The following is a 16,016-nucleotide window of genomic DNA, read 5'->3' on the forward strand; positions in this document are numbered from 1 at the left end:
CTTTACCACTGGAGAAGATTTAGGGATAAAACAATACTTAAGAACACAAGATTTTCAATAATGGGGAAAATTACAAAAAGATACAAGATGGGTCACTAAGATTATGTTTGGCAATAAAGCCCTTTCATAGCTGCTCGAACATCTCATCCAGTAAGAGGCTGACGGACTGATTAGTTTCTGCTATCTATATCAGACTTGATTCACCTAGAAAACTTTAGAGCTACATCTTTCATGTTCTAGTGATAAAGAGGTTACTCAGAGTCTTCTGGAACAGCTGTTCCAGCCTAAAGCAGACTGTCTTGTCACCTACGCCTCGTAACACTTTCCCTTCTTATCTCTTATGACAGGACACTCAGACTCATGTTAATGAAGGAGATCAGGTCATTTCCATACACTACTCTTTTTAAAGTGCCTACTTAATTTTTCTGTTGTACACTTTGATTAGAGCACGTTCTTGGCTTCAGTTTTGAATGGGTTGTGGGTTTTTTTTTTCCCCTTTACAGGTCGCTTCAGACAGGGTGCTAAATTTTGCAAATCATAACTTATAAATATATAATGTACAATTCATAAATAATAAATAATTATTATAATTCCATTTGAAAATGCAGCTGAAATTAGCTCATTTTTAGCAATTTAAATGCAATACTTGAAGATAAATGGATGGCAAAACTGGGAACTGGAGTTTCTAGAAAGACAGTTTCTTGGTTACAAGGGCCTTTTTCCTCCTGAGCCCCTCACACCTCTGCTTCGCAAAGAGATGGGAGAGTTTAGCCACTAGATATACTGAATGTACCACTCAAGAGTTCTTTGGTTTTGTGTGCAGGGTATAGGTGTGTACAGTCCTCATACCTTTACACCTCTGGTGTAAGCTTTTTCAGGTGTTTTTACCTTTGTAAGACTTGGTACAGAATAAATGTGGTCTCAGCACAGTATGATGACCTGTAATACAGTCCTCCTTGCATTAAAACTGCCCATATCTGACACAACAGTACAAAGTTCAGGCAGTTTGTTGAAGGCTGAACTGGACTGTTCTGATATGATTTTCTTTATCTTATCAAAAGTCCCTCAGTGAGCCAGGTGAGTCCAGACTACTTCTTGGTCTCTGGTTCCTTGGCTCAGTCTTTGTCTTCAGGCTGCATGAGTCAGTTTCCCATTCTCTGGCTACTGTTCTCTAATTTTCTGCCTATTCTTTGTCTGGTCATTTTTATCTGTGACTATATGTTAGGAATATTTTGGTTCACAAAACTCTGACTTGCCTTAATCCATCTCAGAATAAAACCTTTCTCACATTTTCCTAGTTCTGTCTCTGAACGTAGCCACAAAAATTTTGATTGCTGTGTGTACTTTGCCTGGCCATTTTGGGTTCCCTGCCACTTCATTTCCTATGCGCAAAATCAGATTAAACTTGTTTGCTGTTTCCCCACTTACCATTTCTACATCCTCAAAATAACGATTGTACATTAAATAGCAATTGCATCTTCACAGGGATAGTCACAGCTGTGGTAGGCACCAGCAGCCTGAACAAGTGGGTTGTAAATTTGGCCCACTACATTTATTACACCTCTCTGATCTGAGAAGTGTTAGAATCACAGTTTAAGAGCGTTCTGGACAGTTCATCCAGACTTAAGTGGGGCTGGTGGGTGCATGTCGAATGCTAGCCTAGGACTGCTACAAAATGAAAATCATTTTCGTATGTTTAGCTCCAGTTGTATTTGTCATTATGTGTGGCTAGTGACTCATTTTTCTGAAAGGCCTCTCTTTGGTCAACTTACTTTCCAGCTGACCTTATAAGATTGCAATATGCGTCTGAAAAATCAATTAAAAAAGAACTGAAATACACTTCTATTATATATTAACATGTGCCCTTGTAAAGAAGGGCCATGATCTGGGTGTGCAAAGGCTAATAATTGACCAGCTTGTGGTGCCATAATATTTGTTCTATTTATTTTCTTTGCAGAAAGCATGCAAACACTTTGGAGGGACACTAAAAAAAATCTGCAGAATACTCATACCAAGTTTAAATTGGCACATTTTAAAATGTTGAGCAATGATTGTCAATGTTTATCACCAAGGGCTCCAAAACTCTTCTGTCTAACAAAAGAGAAAATGGAGATTTTATAGGTTAATGGTAATGCATGAAAAATAGGTTTACTTTGGCTCATTGTAAAACTACAAAAAAAGCTGAAGATCTAATGTGATCAAGGCACATGAAAAGACTGGTTTGTGGTTTTGTGTTACTCACAAGAGACGAGTTCAGCATTTGATTTCAGGAAGTTTCTGAGGGCTCCATGAGGTGCTCAGCATTTACACAACTGTGTCTGCAAACCACTATAAAACTGAAGCTTAACCGTGACATTTGACTCGGAGGAGAAGGTCTCAGTGACTTGCAGAGTTTTGGGGAGACAAAGAGGACAATGCATTCCTGTGTCAATACTAGCGGCAGAGGGCATGTAGCCTGAGACTCTCATGTCCAGTGGCAGCTGAGAACTGATTTGGCCTCCACCCTTGTTTGCCTTTCTTGTGTGCTTTTTTTTGTTATTCACTGATTGTACTCCTTTTCTTCCAACTAGAATTGCCTTGTGCCCTGGAAGTATTTCACTTCCACAGTTTTCGTACCACAGGACTATTTCTTCCCTAAAATACTCTGAGCTATTACAAAAAGATTTACTTTCATTACAGTAATCTTTACCAGGCTAATTGATATTTGGTTGAGAAGTCATTCTGAGTTGCTACACTCATGGTGGTGCCATACCTTTTTTGGCTTCATGGTACTTCCAGGAGATGCCAGGACCTCTGAAAGAGGTGAGAACTATCTCACAGTCTGTAGGACTATGGTAAAATGAGTCACTCTTATCCTTTCCCAGTGAATTTTGGGAGAACTCACCTTTCCTTCTGGGCAAGCACATATATTCTTGGAAAACGTCAGAGGACTTGGAGCATTTGAGTAGTTAACTTCTATCCATGTTATTGTAAAGGAATAATGGTCTTTCATCCAAATAAGTAAATTCTTTAATTTCAGTTTATAACTCAAAATGAGCTTGATACATGAGCTAACCTGTGGTGCTTTCAATTTAGGCTTTGTAGCTTGAGAGCACCAAGATTTTAGGGTTACATTTTTTTTCTCTGAATAAGAGATAAGCTGGGAACTATATTTGAACAATATAATAGCAAGGCAGACTCAGTTGTGGTATCCAGCTGTGAATTTGACACTAATCTTTTGGTAGTCACACCTTGTTGGGCCTAATTCTGAGATTAATGTTTACATTCTGTGTGGGAACATATTCCAATCACCTGTTATTACCCATATCATATTGTATATAATCCCTTTCATGAATATATTGCCTTTTCTTTTGCTGCTGCTGTTTCTCATTGAAAATCCATTCTAGAACTTGCTTGCTCTTATATATAAGAAACAACTTCTAATTCCTCGACTAAATGTATACATGCCAGGTTTTTTTAATTTGTTCTTGTATCAGCTTTAGATTTCAGCTTAATTGATTTGAGCTGGAGCTGAGAACACTCTTAAGAGTCAGGCTGATGCTTTTTGAAAGAGCTTATAAATCTGTAATTCCAGTGTTCTCCAGTTTTCTTTGAGGAGAAAGTACATGTTTCCTCCTGCCCAGCAATGCTTTGATACCAAGAGCTTTTTATTTGCTTAAAGCAATTCTTCAGTTTTGGAGGTTTGTTTTAATTTGGCTTTTGCAACTTGAAATATCTGGTCTCTTGTAGTAGACATTAAAGAGAAAAACAGCATACACTACCCAGGATCAACTTTGTTAGTAATTGCTTACCTAGAGGATAAATAATGAAGCAGCTTTACTGTGAAAAGAATTAATGAGAGACATAATTTTTTGTGGATAAGAAAATGGTATCCTTTACTCAACATTACCATTGAAGCTGTAATTTTTTGTGTGATTCAGTGATAAATATTTGTGTGAACTTTGATATATACTTGTTAGGGTATTGGGATTTCCTCCACTTGTCTTTTAGTGCTAATGAGCAGAATGTACTAAAAATATTTTTCCTGAAGTTGCCCTAATTTCATGGGACATCTGTGTTCTGGTAGGACTAAGCCTTTTGCTAAGGGATTACTGTCAGATTCTGAAGAGATGAATGGGAAAAGTTGTCTCTCTGTCTCCAAACAGCTTAAAATGAAATGTCAGAGTTTCCACTCCCAGGAGTCAAGTCTTGCTGCTGAGTTGAATGATAGCCTTAGGGATTTGAAGAATAGTGTAATTGTTAGTCCAAGTACCAAAATTCTGAGTATCAAGTGCCTAAGAGTGGCATCTGAATAACAAATCTGAATATTCCATTAAATAAAACACATTGTACCAAGTACTTTGCATTTTATTTTGGCAGTGAGATAATATTTGTTTAATATGGATCCTGAAGTCCTGATAAAAACAAAACTTCCGTTATGATAAGATTGCAGGATTAGCCCCAACTTTAGTAATTAATGGCCTGCTTCCAGCAAAAACTATCAACGCTTTTTCCTCACTAGAAAATATAGTTACCTTGGGGCCAATTTTGTATGGAATGCTTGAGACTGGTTTGAGGTACATATGCCACATATGCACATATGTTTATGTCTGCATATTAGCAATTTTGTATCTTTACTTTGGCATTGCCTTTAATATAAACTTAGAGATGTTTATGGTGATTTTTACATATGGATGGTTCTCCTATATTCTTCATCAGTTATACATTATTTAATTATTCTTGTAGTATATGCTGGTCAAAATACAGATGTGTTACAGTTCTGATTTGGAGTTCCCAGGCACAAAATGCTTGTCATTATAATCTCCTAGATATTAAATATCAGTTTAGATACTCATAATTCTGATAATTCTGAATAACTGATAATTCTACTGTCAGTTCAGGTAACAGAATAATGCTCAGTAGAGCTTACTACTGTGCAATAAAAAAAAATCTTCCACATGATCAGCCTCATGCCATCAGGACTAGCGTTGATGGGCAGGAAGCAATTTGACAGGAGAATGACTGCTCTCTCCCTCCTTTCACCCAAGCTGTTGTGCTCCCATAATGGCTTACCAGGACGCACTGAGACTCTTGGGACCCCTCACCTCATGATCATCTCCCAGTGGAAATGGGTCTTGTGTGGACCACAGTAATGCTGGGGCATAATGAACATATTTCACTCAGCTTAGAGAGTCTCCCACATTTCCCACCCACATTTTTATGTATACCAGAAAATAAAAGAAATAAATTTATATTTAAAAAGAAGACCATAAGTTCCAGGTTACACGTTTCCTGTCATCTGGGAAGCTTGCACAGATGCTTGCAGAAACAGATGCAGAAGTTGTTTGCATCTCACCTGATACAGGACTTTAATCTTCATGTTTCGATCTTTCTCCTGCTATTCATTCTCCTCCAGTATGTAGGTTCCATTCCTCTCCTACAAGTGTTTCCTGATTTTAGCCTTCTGTCATACAGCAGTACCACTTTTTCACACTAGGAGCTCTGCTTTGTTGCAGGATTTTAGTAGTTCATGATAATAAGCATTGCCAGATCTAGCTGCTCTGTGAATAGGGAAGGGTGCTGGAAGAGGAGGAGACATGGCCCCTTGCTTGGTCTCAGTCCAATCATGTGTCCTGTATTAGTTGTGCTAAGGGAATGCTACAGTCCTTTCAGCCATTTAACTTTCCACCAGTTCTCCTGCTAATAAACACCTGATGATCTTTGTCTCTAAATTATGGCTCGAGCACATGCCCCCTTCTCAGGTTTGCTCTTAGTCTGTAGGTGGACCTCTCAGAGCTGGCATCAGGGCATTTTAGGACTTTATTTTTACTCTTTACATGCTACTTCGCAAGATTTTTACTAAGAAGCCACCTTTCTTTCAGCCTGGTTGGCAGCTGTCTGTCACATATTCCAGCTGGGAGAGCTTTCTGCATTGATTCTTGGCCAGTTTTCTCCCCAGCACCTGACCCTGTCGCTCACCCTTGGAAGTGTGACTTCCTTGGTCTGTAGAAGTGGCTATGACCTTGACATCTGTTCTTTCTAAGCAGATCTTTTGTATCCCATCCCTTCATGATTCCTGCAGGCAATTGCACTGTATCGATACTTCCTATTGTCTTCCACACTTTCCCAGCACTTTGTGTGAGCTTCTGACCATGTCCTCATTCACTAAAACAAGAGATATTCCTGCTGATTGCTTCTGTTTATTTGACTCTGTAAGCTGATTGCCAAATAAGGAGTAAACAGCACAAATGGGGAAGTCAATTTGACTTAAAATAACATAAATTCAAGACTGTTGTTCTCTGTGCTCTCCCCGCAGTGCTGAGTACCCAGAGAGCTGGGAAGACTGACTGCTTTCTGTTGAAAGTAATTAAGTTGGCCCAAAATGGGGAGCTATCAGTTACCAGTTACAAAGGTAAGAACTATTTTTTTTCATATTGGTTTTCATTTTATGGGGGACATTCAGTAGAAAATACTCTGATTGCATGGCCAGCATACCTCTGAGGATACGTGTTAACCGTGCCTTGTGCCTTTCGTATGTTATTTCGTGCCCTACCTAGGAACATTACAACTATAACCTCTTCATCAGTGACAGTACACAATCAATTAATGATTTTTTTGTGTGTTTTGTCTTCTGTCTTCAACACTTAGAATTTCTCCTTGAGCCGTTCCCTTTTCTTTAACTTGCTTTTTATCCCACATGTATCTACTGAGCTTATACGCATCTCTAGTGTTAACTTTTCATTTTTCATTTAAGACTCTGAAGTCCAGGAACTTTGCATAATAAGACATAATCAAAATTTTGATCGAGAAAAAATTAATAATCTCAATGAAGCTACACTGAATCATACTAACTAGCATCTGTTGGGAAATCTTTGGATTCAGTGTTGGTAGCACCTATATGTTCTAGGGTCATCTCTAGACATTCATTGCTTCTAAAGCTCTTCTGATAAGATTTTAGACCATCATCTTAAGAACAATGATACAGTTATTTTGAGATATTTCAAAACAAAAGTTCTTCCTGACATGAAATTATATTACCATAAATCTTCCCTTACTGTCATTTTCACCATTTTCTAACACTGTTGGCGAGATTTAAAGCTATTCTTCTGGTTTTAGAATCTCAGACTGAGTTGAAAAATGAAATGTGTTAAATCTGCGCTTGCTCCGTTATAAGTACATACTTCTTTTGGAATTCCGTCATTGCTATGGTAGTGCACAATCTGCAGTCTTTAACTGGATATATCCATCACCATTCATGTGTCAGAGTGATTTGCCAATAATTATGACCCTTGATACCTTCATCATTATACACCTCAGTGCAATGTGAAGAGCGTTCCTCCTTGTATCGCTCATTTTCTGTTGAAAACAGTAGTTGTATGGTAGGACATTGTGTTTGTCTCTTCCTACGGAAGTGGTCTGCTGACAGGCCTTGAAAAGTCTGAGGAGCAACTTCAGTTTTGTTTGCAGAGAGCCCAGGCGTACAGGGCAGCCAGGATCTAACGTTTCCATCCTCTTGGCACAGGTCCAGGATGCAGACCTCAGATGGCTTTCTTGCCCTGAGGCCAACTGGTACAGCAAGGGTTGTAGTAAAACTCTTATCTCTGACACAGAGCAGCCATGTCCAAGCTTCCTACTGGGAATGATCCCTGACCGGTGTTAATTCCTGAACCATGCCTTGGCAGTGTCTTGGAGAGTTGTAGTTAGCCTGAGCCAAAACTCTACAGAGACTATGAACAATTTAACAATATGGACAGTCACAGGACAGTGCTCAGGCCCGTGCCCTGACGCTGTTTGATTTGCTAGCGTAGATGAACCTACTGTTTCTGAGCAACCTTTCCAACATGTCACCTTTTGTTCTGGGAATTGGCATCTTGGATCTGCATCAATGCACACTTCACACCTGCTCATCATGCTTGCCTGTGCTCATCACACATGGAGAAGCATAAAAACAATTTCTGCAGCGCCTCAATTAAACAGAATAGCTAGCTGGGGATTAAATAATGTGTTGGCATCGTTGCAAGCAAGACTAATTTGGAAAGACTGCGGTCTTAGTACAAGAGAAATACAATTTATTTATGAAAACAAGGAGAAGTTGTGATTCACCTCTCATGCTTTTCTGATGTTTGGATCTTATTGCACGCATGTTGCGATATCCATAGGTCCTGCCAAGCTGCGTAGGCAAGCAAAGTCTCAGTGTGCGTTCTGATCCTCTGGAAGCCATTGTGCAGATGAGGTTTCATATCATTCTGGGGTTTCTTCCTTTTTTATTCACTCCTCTGTCTCATCCGTAAATGATCACCTTCTCATTGGTTCTCCACACATAATGTGATTTCTGGTGCTCTGCTGTTACTAGTTAATACCATGTGAGAAAACATGTTTAAATTGTTTTATGCAGGAAATACTCTTGGTCAGTGCAATTTTGCTTTCCCTGAACAGAGCCTAGCCACTGGCCTTGGGCAGAGCTCAAGTGGAGGAATACTGCTACAGGTATGTTCTGGGACACCTTGCCACCAATACTTTGCAGCATAATAAATTTGAAGCTAAACAGGCCAAAATTATTTTCTTTGAGATCTTACAGACCATCCTGGAATTGACTGCTTATGATTGCTTTTGGAAACGTCACCTCTTTTTACATCTGCACCACCAAGCAGCAATAGGCTGATTTTTTGGGGCAGTCTCACCCACTTTGCTCCGGAAGGAAAGCGTTGTTACTGCCTACTGTACTGTCTGAGGCCCAACACGCTCTATGCCAAGGAATAAATTCTGAGATTATCGCACAGAGAAGGCTCACAGAAAGTGCATTTGTAATTCTTCAGCTCTCTGAATTCTTCCCAGTTCACTGGGAAGAACATGGAAGTATTTTCAGATTTTTACTGCTGAAAAGACTTTTTGTTCTTGTGCCCACACATATCTGGTAGAACTATGCCTCTGCCTCCTTTAAATGCTCTTTTAGCTAATGATGTACTGCGTTACACATACTGTTGGAAAAGAAAATGAAAAGCAGACTCTTCTTGAAGCCTATTTGTACTTCTCTGTGTTAATTTGCAGGACTGACAATAATCGCGCTGTATGGGAAATGAGTATCTTTCCACTGGTTTTGCATATAATCTGCTATATTAAATTTTGATTGAGGTTATCTGTCTAACTTGTAGGCCTATATATGCAAATCAAAAGCACTAAGTATTGTGTCTGGCTAACAGCCAGAAAGTCTGAATCACAATCAGTAGAAAATACAAAAGAAATTTTCCTGTATCAGTAAGGAGGAAATTAGATGCTTTACAGGGCTTTGTCCATTTCTTCTGTGATTCCTCAGTACTAAGAAAACTTGAGGCTGAACAGCATCATGCCAGTTAATGGAAATTTTTTTGTATATAGAAAGCAATATTGCAAAAAAAAAGATATTCTTTATCTCAGATTTTATTTTGATCATTGGAAGGCTCTCCTGGCTCTCAGAACCAACAGAGGTTGTGTGAACCTTGAAAAATCAGCTTCAAGGTCTTTTATCAAGCTGATGTGGTTCAAAAAAGAAAATGTGTTTTTCATGTTTGTACCTGATCAGGTCTCCCAGGCACTTACTTTCTATGCAGAGATGACGCTGAGAGTATTATTCTTATTTTACTCTTACACTATAGTGATGCAAATGAGAATCTGAACTTACCTGTCAGTATAGTCTACAGTACAATGCTGGCACTAATGTGAACCACACAACGGGGTTCGGGTCACATCATCATACACCCATCTGATTTACTGTGGTTGCATCTGTTCTTGTGGTGTCAGTACTATGGAGTATGTGGGCCACTGCGGGAGGACTATGGCTGTGGAGCTGTGAAGATGGGAGAGAGTGAGGCAAGCATTGCAGCTGGCAAAACGGGGAGCCACCAGTGCCCATGCCAACCATGCTATGGCTCCCTACGTACCAAATTAATCCGTTGCATGGGCCTACTCAGGATACCCAGGATCAATTGTCAAGCTGCACAAGATCTGCAACTGAGACACTTTTAAGAAAGAAAACTCAAAAAACTGCCCCTGCCTTTGGCTGTTTGGAGAGAAATTAGCGGTCAGATTAAATTAGAGAAACAGCCTAGAAAGTTCCTATGAAACTGCTTCTCTTGCACTTCCTCTCCTCTGCATTATGGTCCGGATGAGAAGACATCTCACTGACTCAGTGGATGAATCAGTCCAGTGGCTCTGGAGTGACCAGCACACCAGCAGAAATGGTGTGAGCAAGAGGGAGAGAGCTGTAGGGCAGAATGGCTCAAGCAGAGCGTGCAGCTTTAAAACAGCACCATGTGCTGCTGGGCTTCAGGTGACGAGAGAGAATTTATTTCAGTAACCACTCGTGTACCAGAAGGCATCTGACAGCCTGGAGAGGAAGCACAGCCACCTGACCACACAACCTCTCTCCTTCAGCATAAACATTTGTCAGTCTTTGCTGCTGTTATGTTCCTGGGGACCTTCTGGGGACCAGAAGTTCTTCTCTCATTAAGCTCATCATCTCACCTTACTTCAGCCAGTTAGGCTTTCCTGGCAGGCTTGCAGTTTCCCCTGCAAATTTACCCATGGAAGACCATTTTAATTGCAGTTTTGCTGCAGAAAATGCAGTTTAGCCGTCTACAGATATTTCCTCATGTTGACTGTATTCTACTTGACTTGAAAACCACTCCCTGTGTTGTGCTGAGTGTCAGCGTGTAGCAGGTGAGAGTGTGAGTATGCGCACACAGATAGATGGAGGGGTGTGTGTCCTCTCTGGTCTCTACAGAAAAGACTTGTGCAGGCACTACTGCATCCCAATACTGCATCACGTTGATTACATTGTGCTGTTGATTAAGTTAAGGAGCCCTATGCAGCAGGGTCAAATTCAATCTAATAAATGTGTTGAACAGAAACTGAACAATTGACTTCATGCATGCTCAAGAAACTGAGCAGCAAAGTGGAGAACAGAGAAAGATGGAGAACAAAAATGGAAGGGTGAGAACAAGAGGTGGAATGTGAAGCAGAGCAGAAAGGGACAGGCAGAAGAGGAACTGCAGAGACCAATGTGGACGAAGGTTAGCATAAGAAGAAAATAAAGAGAAAAATAGCTGTGATGAAGCATAGTAGATGCTGGGATACCAGTAACAGCCAGACAAGTTCTTGGGCATCCAGATTTCAAAATATACTGATTTTCAAGGATTTGTCTTTAAATCCTGGAAACATTTTAAAAAGGTTTGAGAGTCCCAAGTAAGAATATCTGTATACACATACATAAGAAATAATGTGGTTGATCTGAGAAATTACAATATTTGTCCTGGTATAGTATAGGCATTATTTATAGTGGGAAATTTAGTCCCCAAAAATGGGACTTCTGCAGGTTTTTGTGTCTGCAAAATACTTATAGATTGCATGTGTGAAAAATCTACATTAAATGCTCACAGTAAGATTAATCATATGTTGTCCGAAGAGAAAGAACAATAGTTATTTTCACAGATAGTTTTTTTCTGTAATAAAATATGAGTGCTTGGCAATATTACTAACAATAAACTTTAAAGCATTAGCAAAAAATGCTGGTTTTAATAAAGATTTGAAAACCACCAGCAACTAACATAATTCTCCCCATGCACCACTTTTTTTGGACACACTTTTTCACTTTAAATTTAAAGTCTTGAAAAAATCTATGTATATTGCATGTGAAATTTCAGCACAAAAGTTAGCTGGTGACATTATTTTACTTACAGCAACTACAATCGATACAACCAAGGCTCAAAGCAAAGTTTTATGGCTATTTTATAAACTTAGGAATGTACTCTGGGAATTTGTCATGGAAAAATTGACTCAACCTGTATTTAAGGAATAACTAGGGCATGTCCTGTGACGGGGTGTAGTCCAAAATGCACATGCTACTTCTGCTGAGTTACAGGTACGGCTTGGTAATGGGGAGCACTTAGGTGGTGCAAAATGTGGCTCGTGTGTTTGCTATGCTTTTCTGCTTTCCCCCCCTGATGGTGCAGGAAACCTCTAAGTACTTAAGGTGATATTCTCAAAAGTATTTTGGTACCCATTTGTCTGTGAAATTAGTAATCTAGATGCTTACATGCCTCTGAAAACACGGTTGTTAGTCAAATTGACAGGATTTAACGTGGAAAAAATAATTTTAACTCTCATTAAAAGTATTTACAATGTTGCTTGTTCATATGATGGCTGCATTTGTCCCTGAAAGATAAAAAAAAGAAGGATAAAACCATGATGCCTTACTGTCTGAAATAATTGGTGATTCCCTTATTATATAGCAGGGTCTTATTAACACTTGATTTTATGGAGAGTCAAGCTCCTGAAGTCTAGCAGCTGTAGGAGGATTTTGGCTTTGTTTTTTTTTTTAAATGTGTCTCTAATCCTCAGAGCTGCAATGAAAAGTTTAAAAATATGACTGGAGGATCAAAGGTCATATTTGGGATCTTAGAGGATCAAAGGAGAAAAATAAGAATAACCCCACATTGTGGTATTATTAAAGTTATAAGTATGCTTAAGGCAATATCATGATGGGGGGGAGGCTGATTCATGGGGGTTTTTTAGGTTTGGGAGTTCGGCCATACTGCCTTTATGTTACTTCCTACCATTATCTACCATTATTCATATAAATAATCTACAAAAAGAAAATGAAATAATTTAGATTTAAAATACTAAATGTGGAAAATAAGTTATAATATTGTAGGAAACAATTCTGCATAAATAAGGGAATGGATTATATATATGGTAGACTTTATTCCACCTCAAGTGTTCATTAATTTAATAAAGAACAGCCAAGAGATCTGCTTACTTACGATACCTAGTGCTAAAATCCTTCTAAAGAAATTCTACCTTTTTTTCCTTTATTTTTTAACTTTCAAGACCATACTAGCAAGGAAAAATGTTGTGACAGTTTTTTGATAGACATGTTTATTAGTAATTTTCTCACTTATTGATTCCAGGGGTCACTCATTCCCATATCCCTTGGCAGTTGCACTTGGTTGGCAGAAGAGTTCATATAAATGTTGGGGGAAAGCGGGTGTTACAGACCCGCTCCCCTTTTTTGGGGGGACTCCCAGGCTGCCCCAGGCACTGTTTACTGTCTGGGGGAATTCTGCTTCCTCTGTCCATGTGCCAGTAATATCCCTTTCTGATCTGGTGACAATGATGTTGTTAACCCCTGCGGTCTCATTTCTGGGTCTGTTTCCTTCCATGTCGTCCTGTAGGAACCTATAGGACAGTTATATATAACATTAAAGAAGAGGGTTCATATTTTTATTTGATGCTGTATGGTTTTAGAGAAGTGGCTACAGACTTTATATCTGAGCTAGCTTTGCTTTTGTTAAATCCTGAGACTTCCATAAGGAGGGAAATAAATCTGAATTCTTGTATTTCTTGAAGATAGCCATCGCAATCCTATATTTTTTCAGACGATAAGAAGATTTTTGTGGAAAACACTTCCCCTTCTCCCTTCAGTGCTTATAAATCATTGTTTTATAGAATCCCGTTTGTTAGAGGTAATTATGGTGTAGACTCTGTGAATGCATACATGCACAGCTTTGAACCCAGAGAAAACCTGTGTTGAAGTGATGTGATCAAAGGTCTGTGGCTGTAACGAGCTTGGTCTAATTGTCAAATTCAGACAGTGTAAAATGGTGCAGAGATTGTCAAGGGAAGAAGAGTCACTTCTAAAACAAAAACTCGTACTTTGATCCAGAATGTATGTTTGTTTCTATGTCTATGAAAACCATTTGCTGTTTTAAGGCAAAGACATCTCTCTCTCTTTGCTGTCCAAAAATCTCAGCCCTGAAAGCCTGCCTGGCAGCAGGGGTGGCATTGGCATGGTTTTGCTCTGTAGCTGCAACGGCAGCGTGCCCCGAAACACCAGCAACCGGCGCAGCCACAGGTGAAGTGGATTCGGAAAGCTTTTCGTTTTCTGATACTCTGTAACGAACGGCAAAATCACACCCGCGGGGTGTGATCTGCCTCTCTGCGCTCGGCTGAACTTGCGTTCGCGTTTGGCGGCTGTTTGGAGGGAGGGAGCGGACAAATCTACCTTCAAGAGTGGGCTGGGGCCCTCCTGGGCTTGGCACAAGTTCCCTGGCAGCAAGTGGGAGGGCAGCCCGGTGGTTTTGCCCAGCGGGAGTGAGCCTGGCCGGGGCGCCGGGCCGCTCCCCGTGCCCAGCGCCATCCCTTGGGCCGCGGGGCCGTTGCAGCAGCCGGGCTGGGCTGTGCAAAGCCGGCTTGCGCAAGAGTGCTGCTGGCCCGGGAGCGCTGCGGGGACCGAGGGGTGGGAAGGGGCTGCCTCCGGGGGAAATAACCTTCCTTTAGGGCACGACCGGGAGAAATCCTGGCGGGAGGGAGGTGAGGAATCAGCCTGTGAGGTCGGGAGGGAAAGGAACCGCGCCGCCTTTGTGCGTTTTTGGCAAGGTGAAACCCAGCCTTTTCGCCCACCCCCGTGCTCCAGCAGCCCGGGGGATGCGGACACAGCCCCAGCTCCTCTCTCTCCCCCCCTCCCCAAAAGGGGTCGGCAGGGCGGCCCGCGGCGAGCGGGAGCCGGCCGGGCTGCGGCGCGGGAGCCGGCCGGGCTGCGGCGCGCCCCGCACGCTCCGCGTGTGCGGAGCTCGCCGCGGAGGAAAGTTGTGTTGTGCTCGTTTTGCACTTCCTGGCGAGCCGGCCGGGGCTCTCGGCAGCGCCCGGGCACCTCCGCCCTCCGCGGCCGGGCTCCCCGCGGGCTCCGCCGAGCAGCGCTCGCTCGGCGCGCTCTCCGCGGGGCGCGGAGCCGACCCGCCGCGGGGCATCCGCGCTCGCTCCGCGTCCCGGCCCCGCACCCCCCGACCGCCGGTCTGCCAGGAGCCTCGCCCGAGCGCCTTCCCCTTTTCGGGTTTTTGTAGCGTTTGGATGTTTTTTTGGTTTTGTTTTGTTTTTTTTTTTTCCTCTCTCTTTCGGGGAGAGCGCGGCCGGGCTGGCGAGGGGAAGGAAACTTTCTCACCCCCCCAGGATGCTCCGGATATTTTTGAAAGGGCGGAAGAGTGAGAAAGCAAGCAGCGTTTGTAAGGGCATCTCATGCTCTTGAGAAGGTCCCCCCTGACACCTCGCTGCTGGGATTAAAGACCGGAGCTGCAGAAACTCCTCCCCTTCCCTCTGCTTCTCCCATCCTCCCCCCTCCCCTACCCCCCCCCCCCCCCCCCCCCCATTTCCTAAGGCCATTTAAAAAAAAAAAGAAAGAAAAGAAAAAAGAAAATAAGGAGCCTGGAGTAACTGCGGCCGGTGGGACGGTGGGGAGAGGTGGAAGAGGAGCCTCCCTCTCCAGATCCATCGCCCAGCACCACGCCTGCGTGAAGGGATGGGAAGCACTGCCATGGACAAGAAGAAAGATGCCTCCAGCAGCAGCAGCAGTAGGAAAAACTCCAGCCAGAAGAAACTCATGTTGCGAGTGCACATCCCCGTAAGTGGCTCCTTGCTCTTCCTCCCCTTCGGCAGCTGGTGTGGCTTGGGCGTTGGGGCATGTTTTTCTCTGACATGTAAGCGCAGCGAAAGGCAGGGAGAGGTGTTTCCTGCCGCTGAGGTCTGGAGTTTGGGGGATGCTGGGCTGGGAGGTGCAGCCCGTGCAACAGGCAAGTCCTCCACATCTGGGGTGGGCTGGAGCATGGGGGGCTCCCCTGGTCTCTGCCCCCCGTGCAGTGCTGGGAGCTCAGGGTGCAGTGTCCGTGGCACAGAGGAGCGAGGGTAACTCCGGCTGCACCGCTGCTCCCCTGCCTTGGGCTGTGAGTTTGGTTCAGTATGTCTCATCCAGTTCACACGCAGACTCGCAGTACGGTTTAGCGAAAGGTCTGTTCACCCCCAAATGCTGGTCTCTACATCCCCCGGGTCGGCTCTGGGAACTGTCCGTGCCGTGTGGCTGAATCAGAGCGTTTAATCTGACTCTGCCCTCTCTCAAGACTAATCCACATCTGAATTTCCCAGGGCTGGGGAACCCTGAGCTCTCTCAGATTTGGACACAAGCAGTCTGTTTATTGCCGAAAGAGCAGGGACAGTTGTACTGCCATGGTGGA

General features: G+C 42.5%; 1 protein-coding gene across 1 annotated transcript in view; it reads left to right on the forward strand.

Moving 5' to 3' along the window:
* The first annotated feature begins 15,227 nt into the window (after positions 1-15,227).
* The window catches only part of PRKAG2 (protein kinase AMP-activated non-catalytic subunit gamma 2), a 231,013-nt gene continuing 230,224 nt past the window's right edge, over positions 15,228-16,016 (forward strand). Inside the window, exon 1 of the mRNA XM_050915876.1 lies at positions 15,228-15,409. Within this exon, the coding sequence (XP_050771833.1) occupies positions 15,308-15,409 (102 nt within the window). The 5' untranslated portion in view covers positions 15,228-15,307. The remainder of the gene's footprint in view (positions 15,410-16,016) is intronic.

Source organism: Gymnogyps californianus, chromosome 2, assembly GCF_018139145.2.
Source record: "Gymnogyps californianus isolate 813 chromosome 2, ASM1813914v2, whole genome shotgun sequence".
In the NCBI taxonomy this organism is placed as follows: Eukaryota; Metazoa; Chordata; class Aves; order Accipitriformes; family Cathartidae; genus Gymnogyps; species Gymnogyps californianus.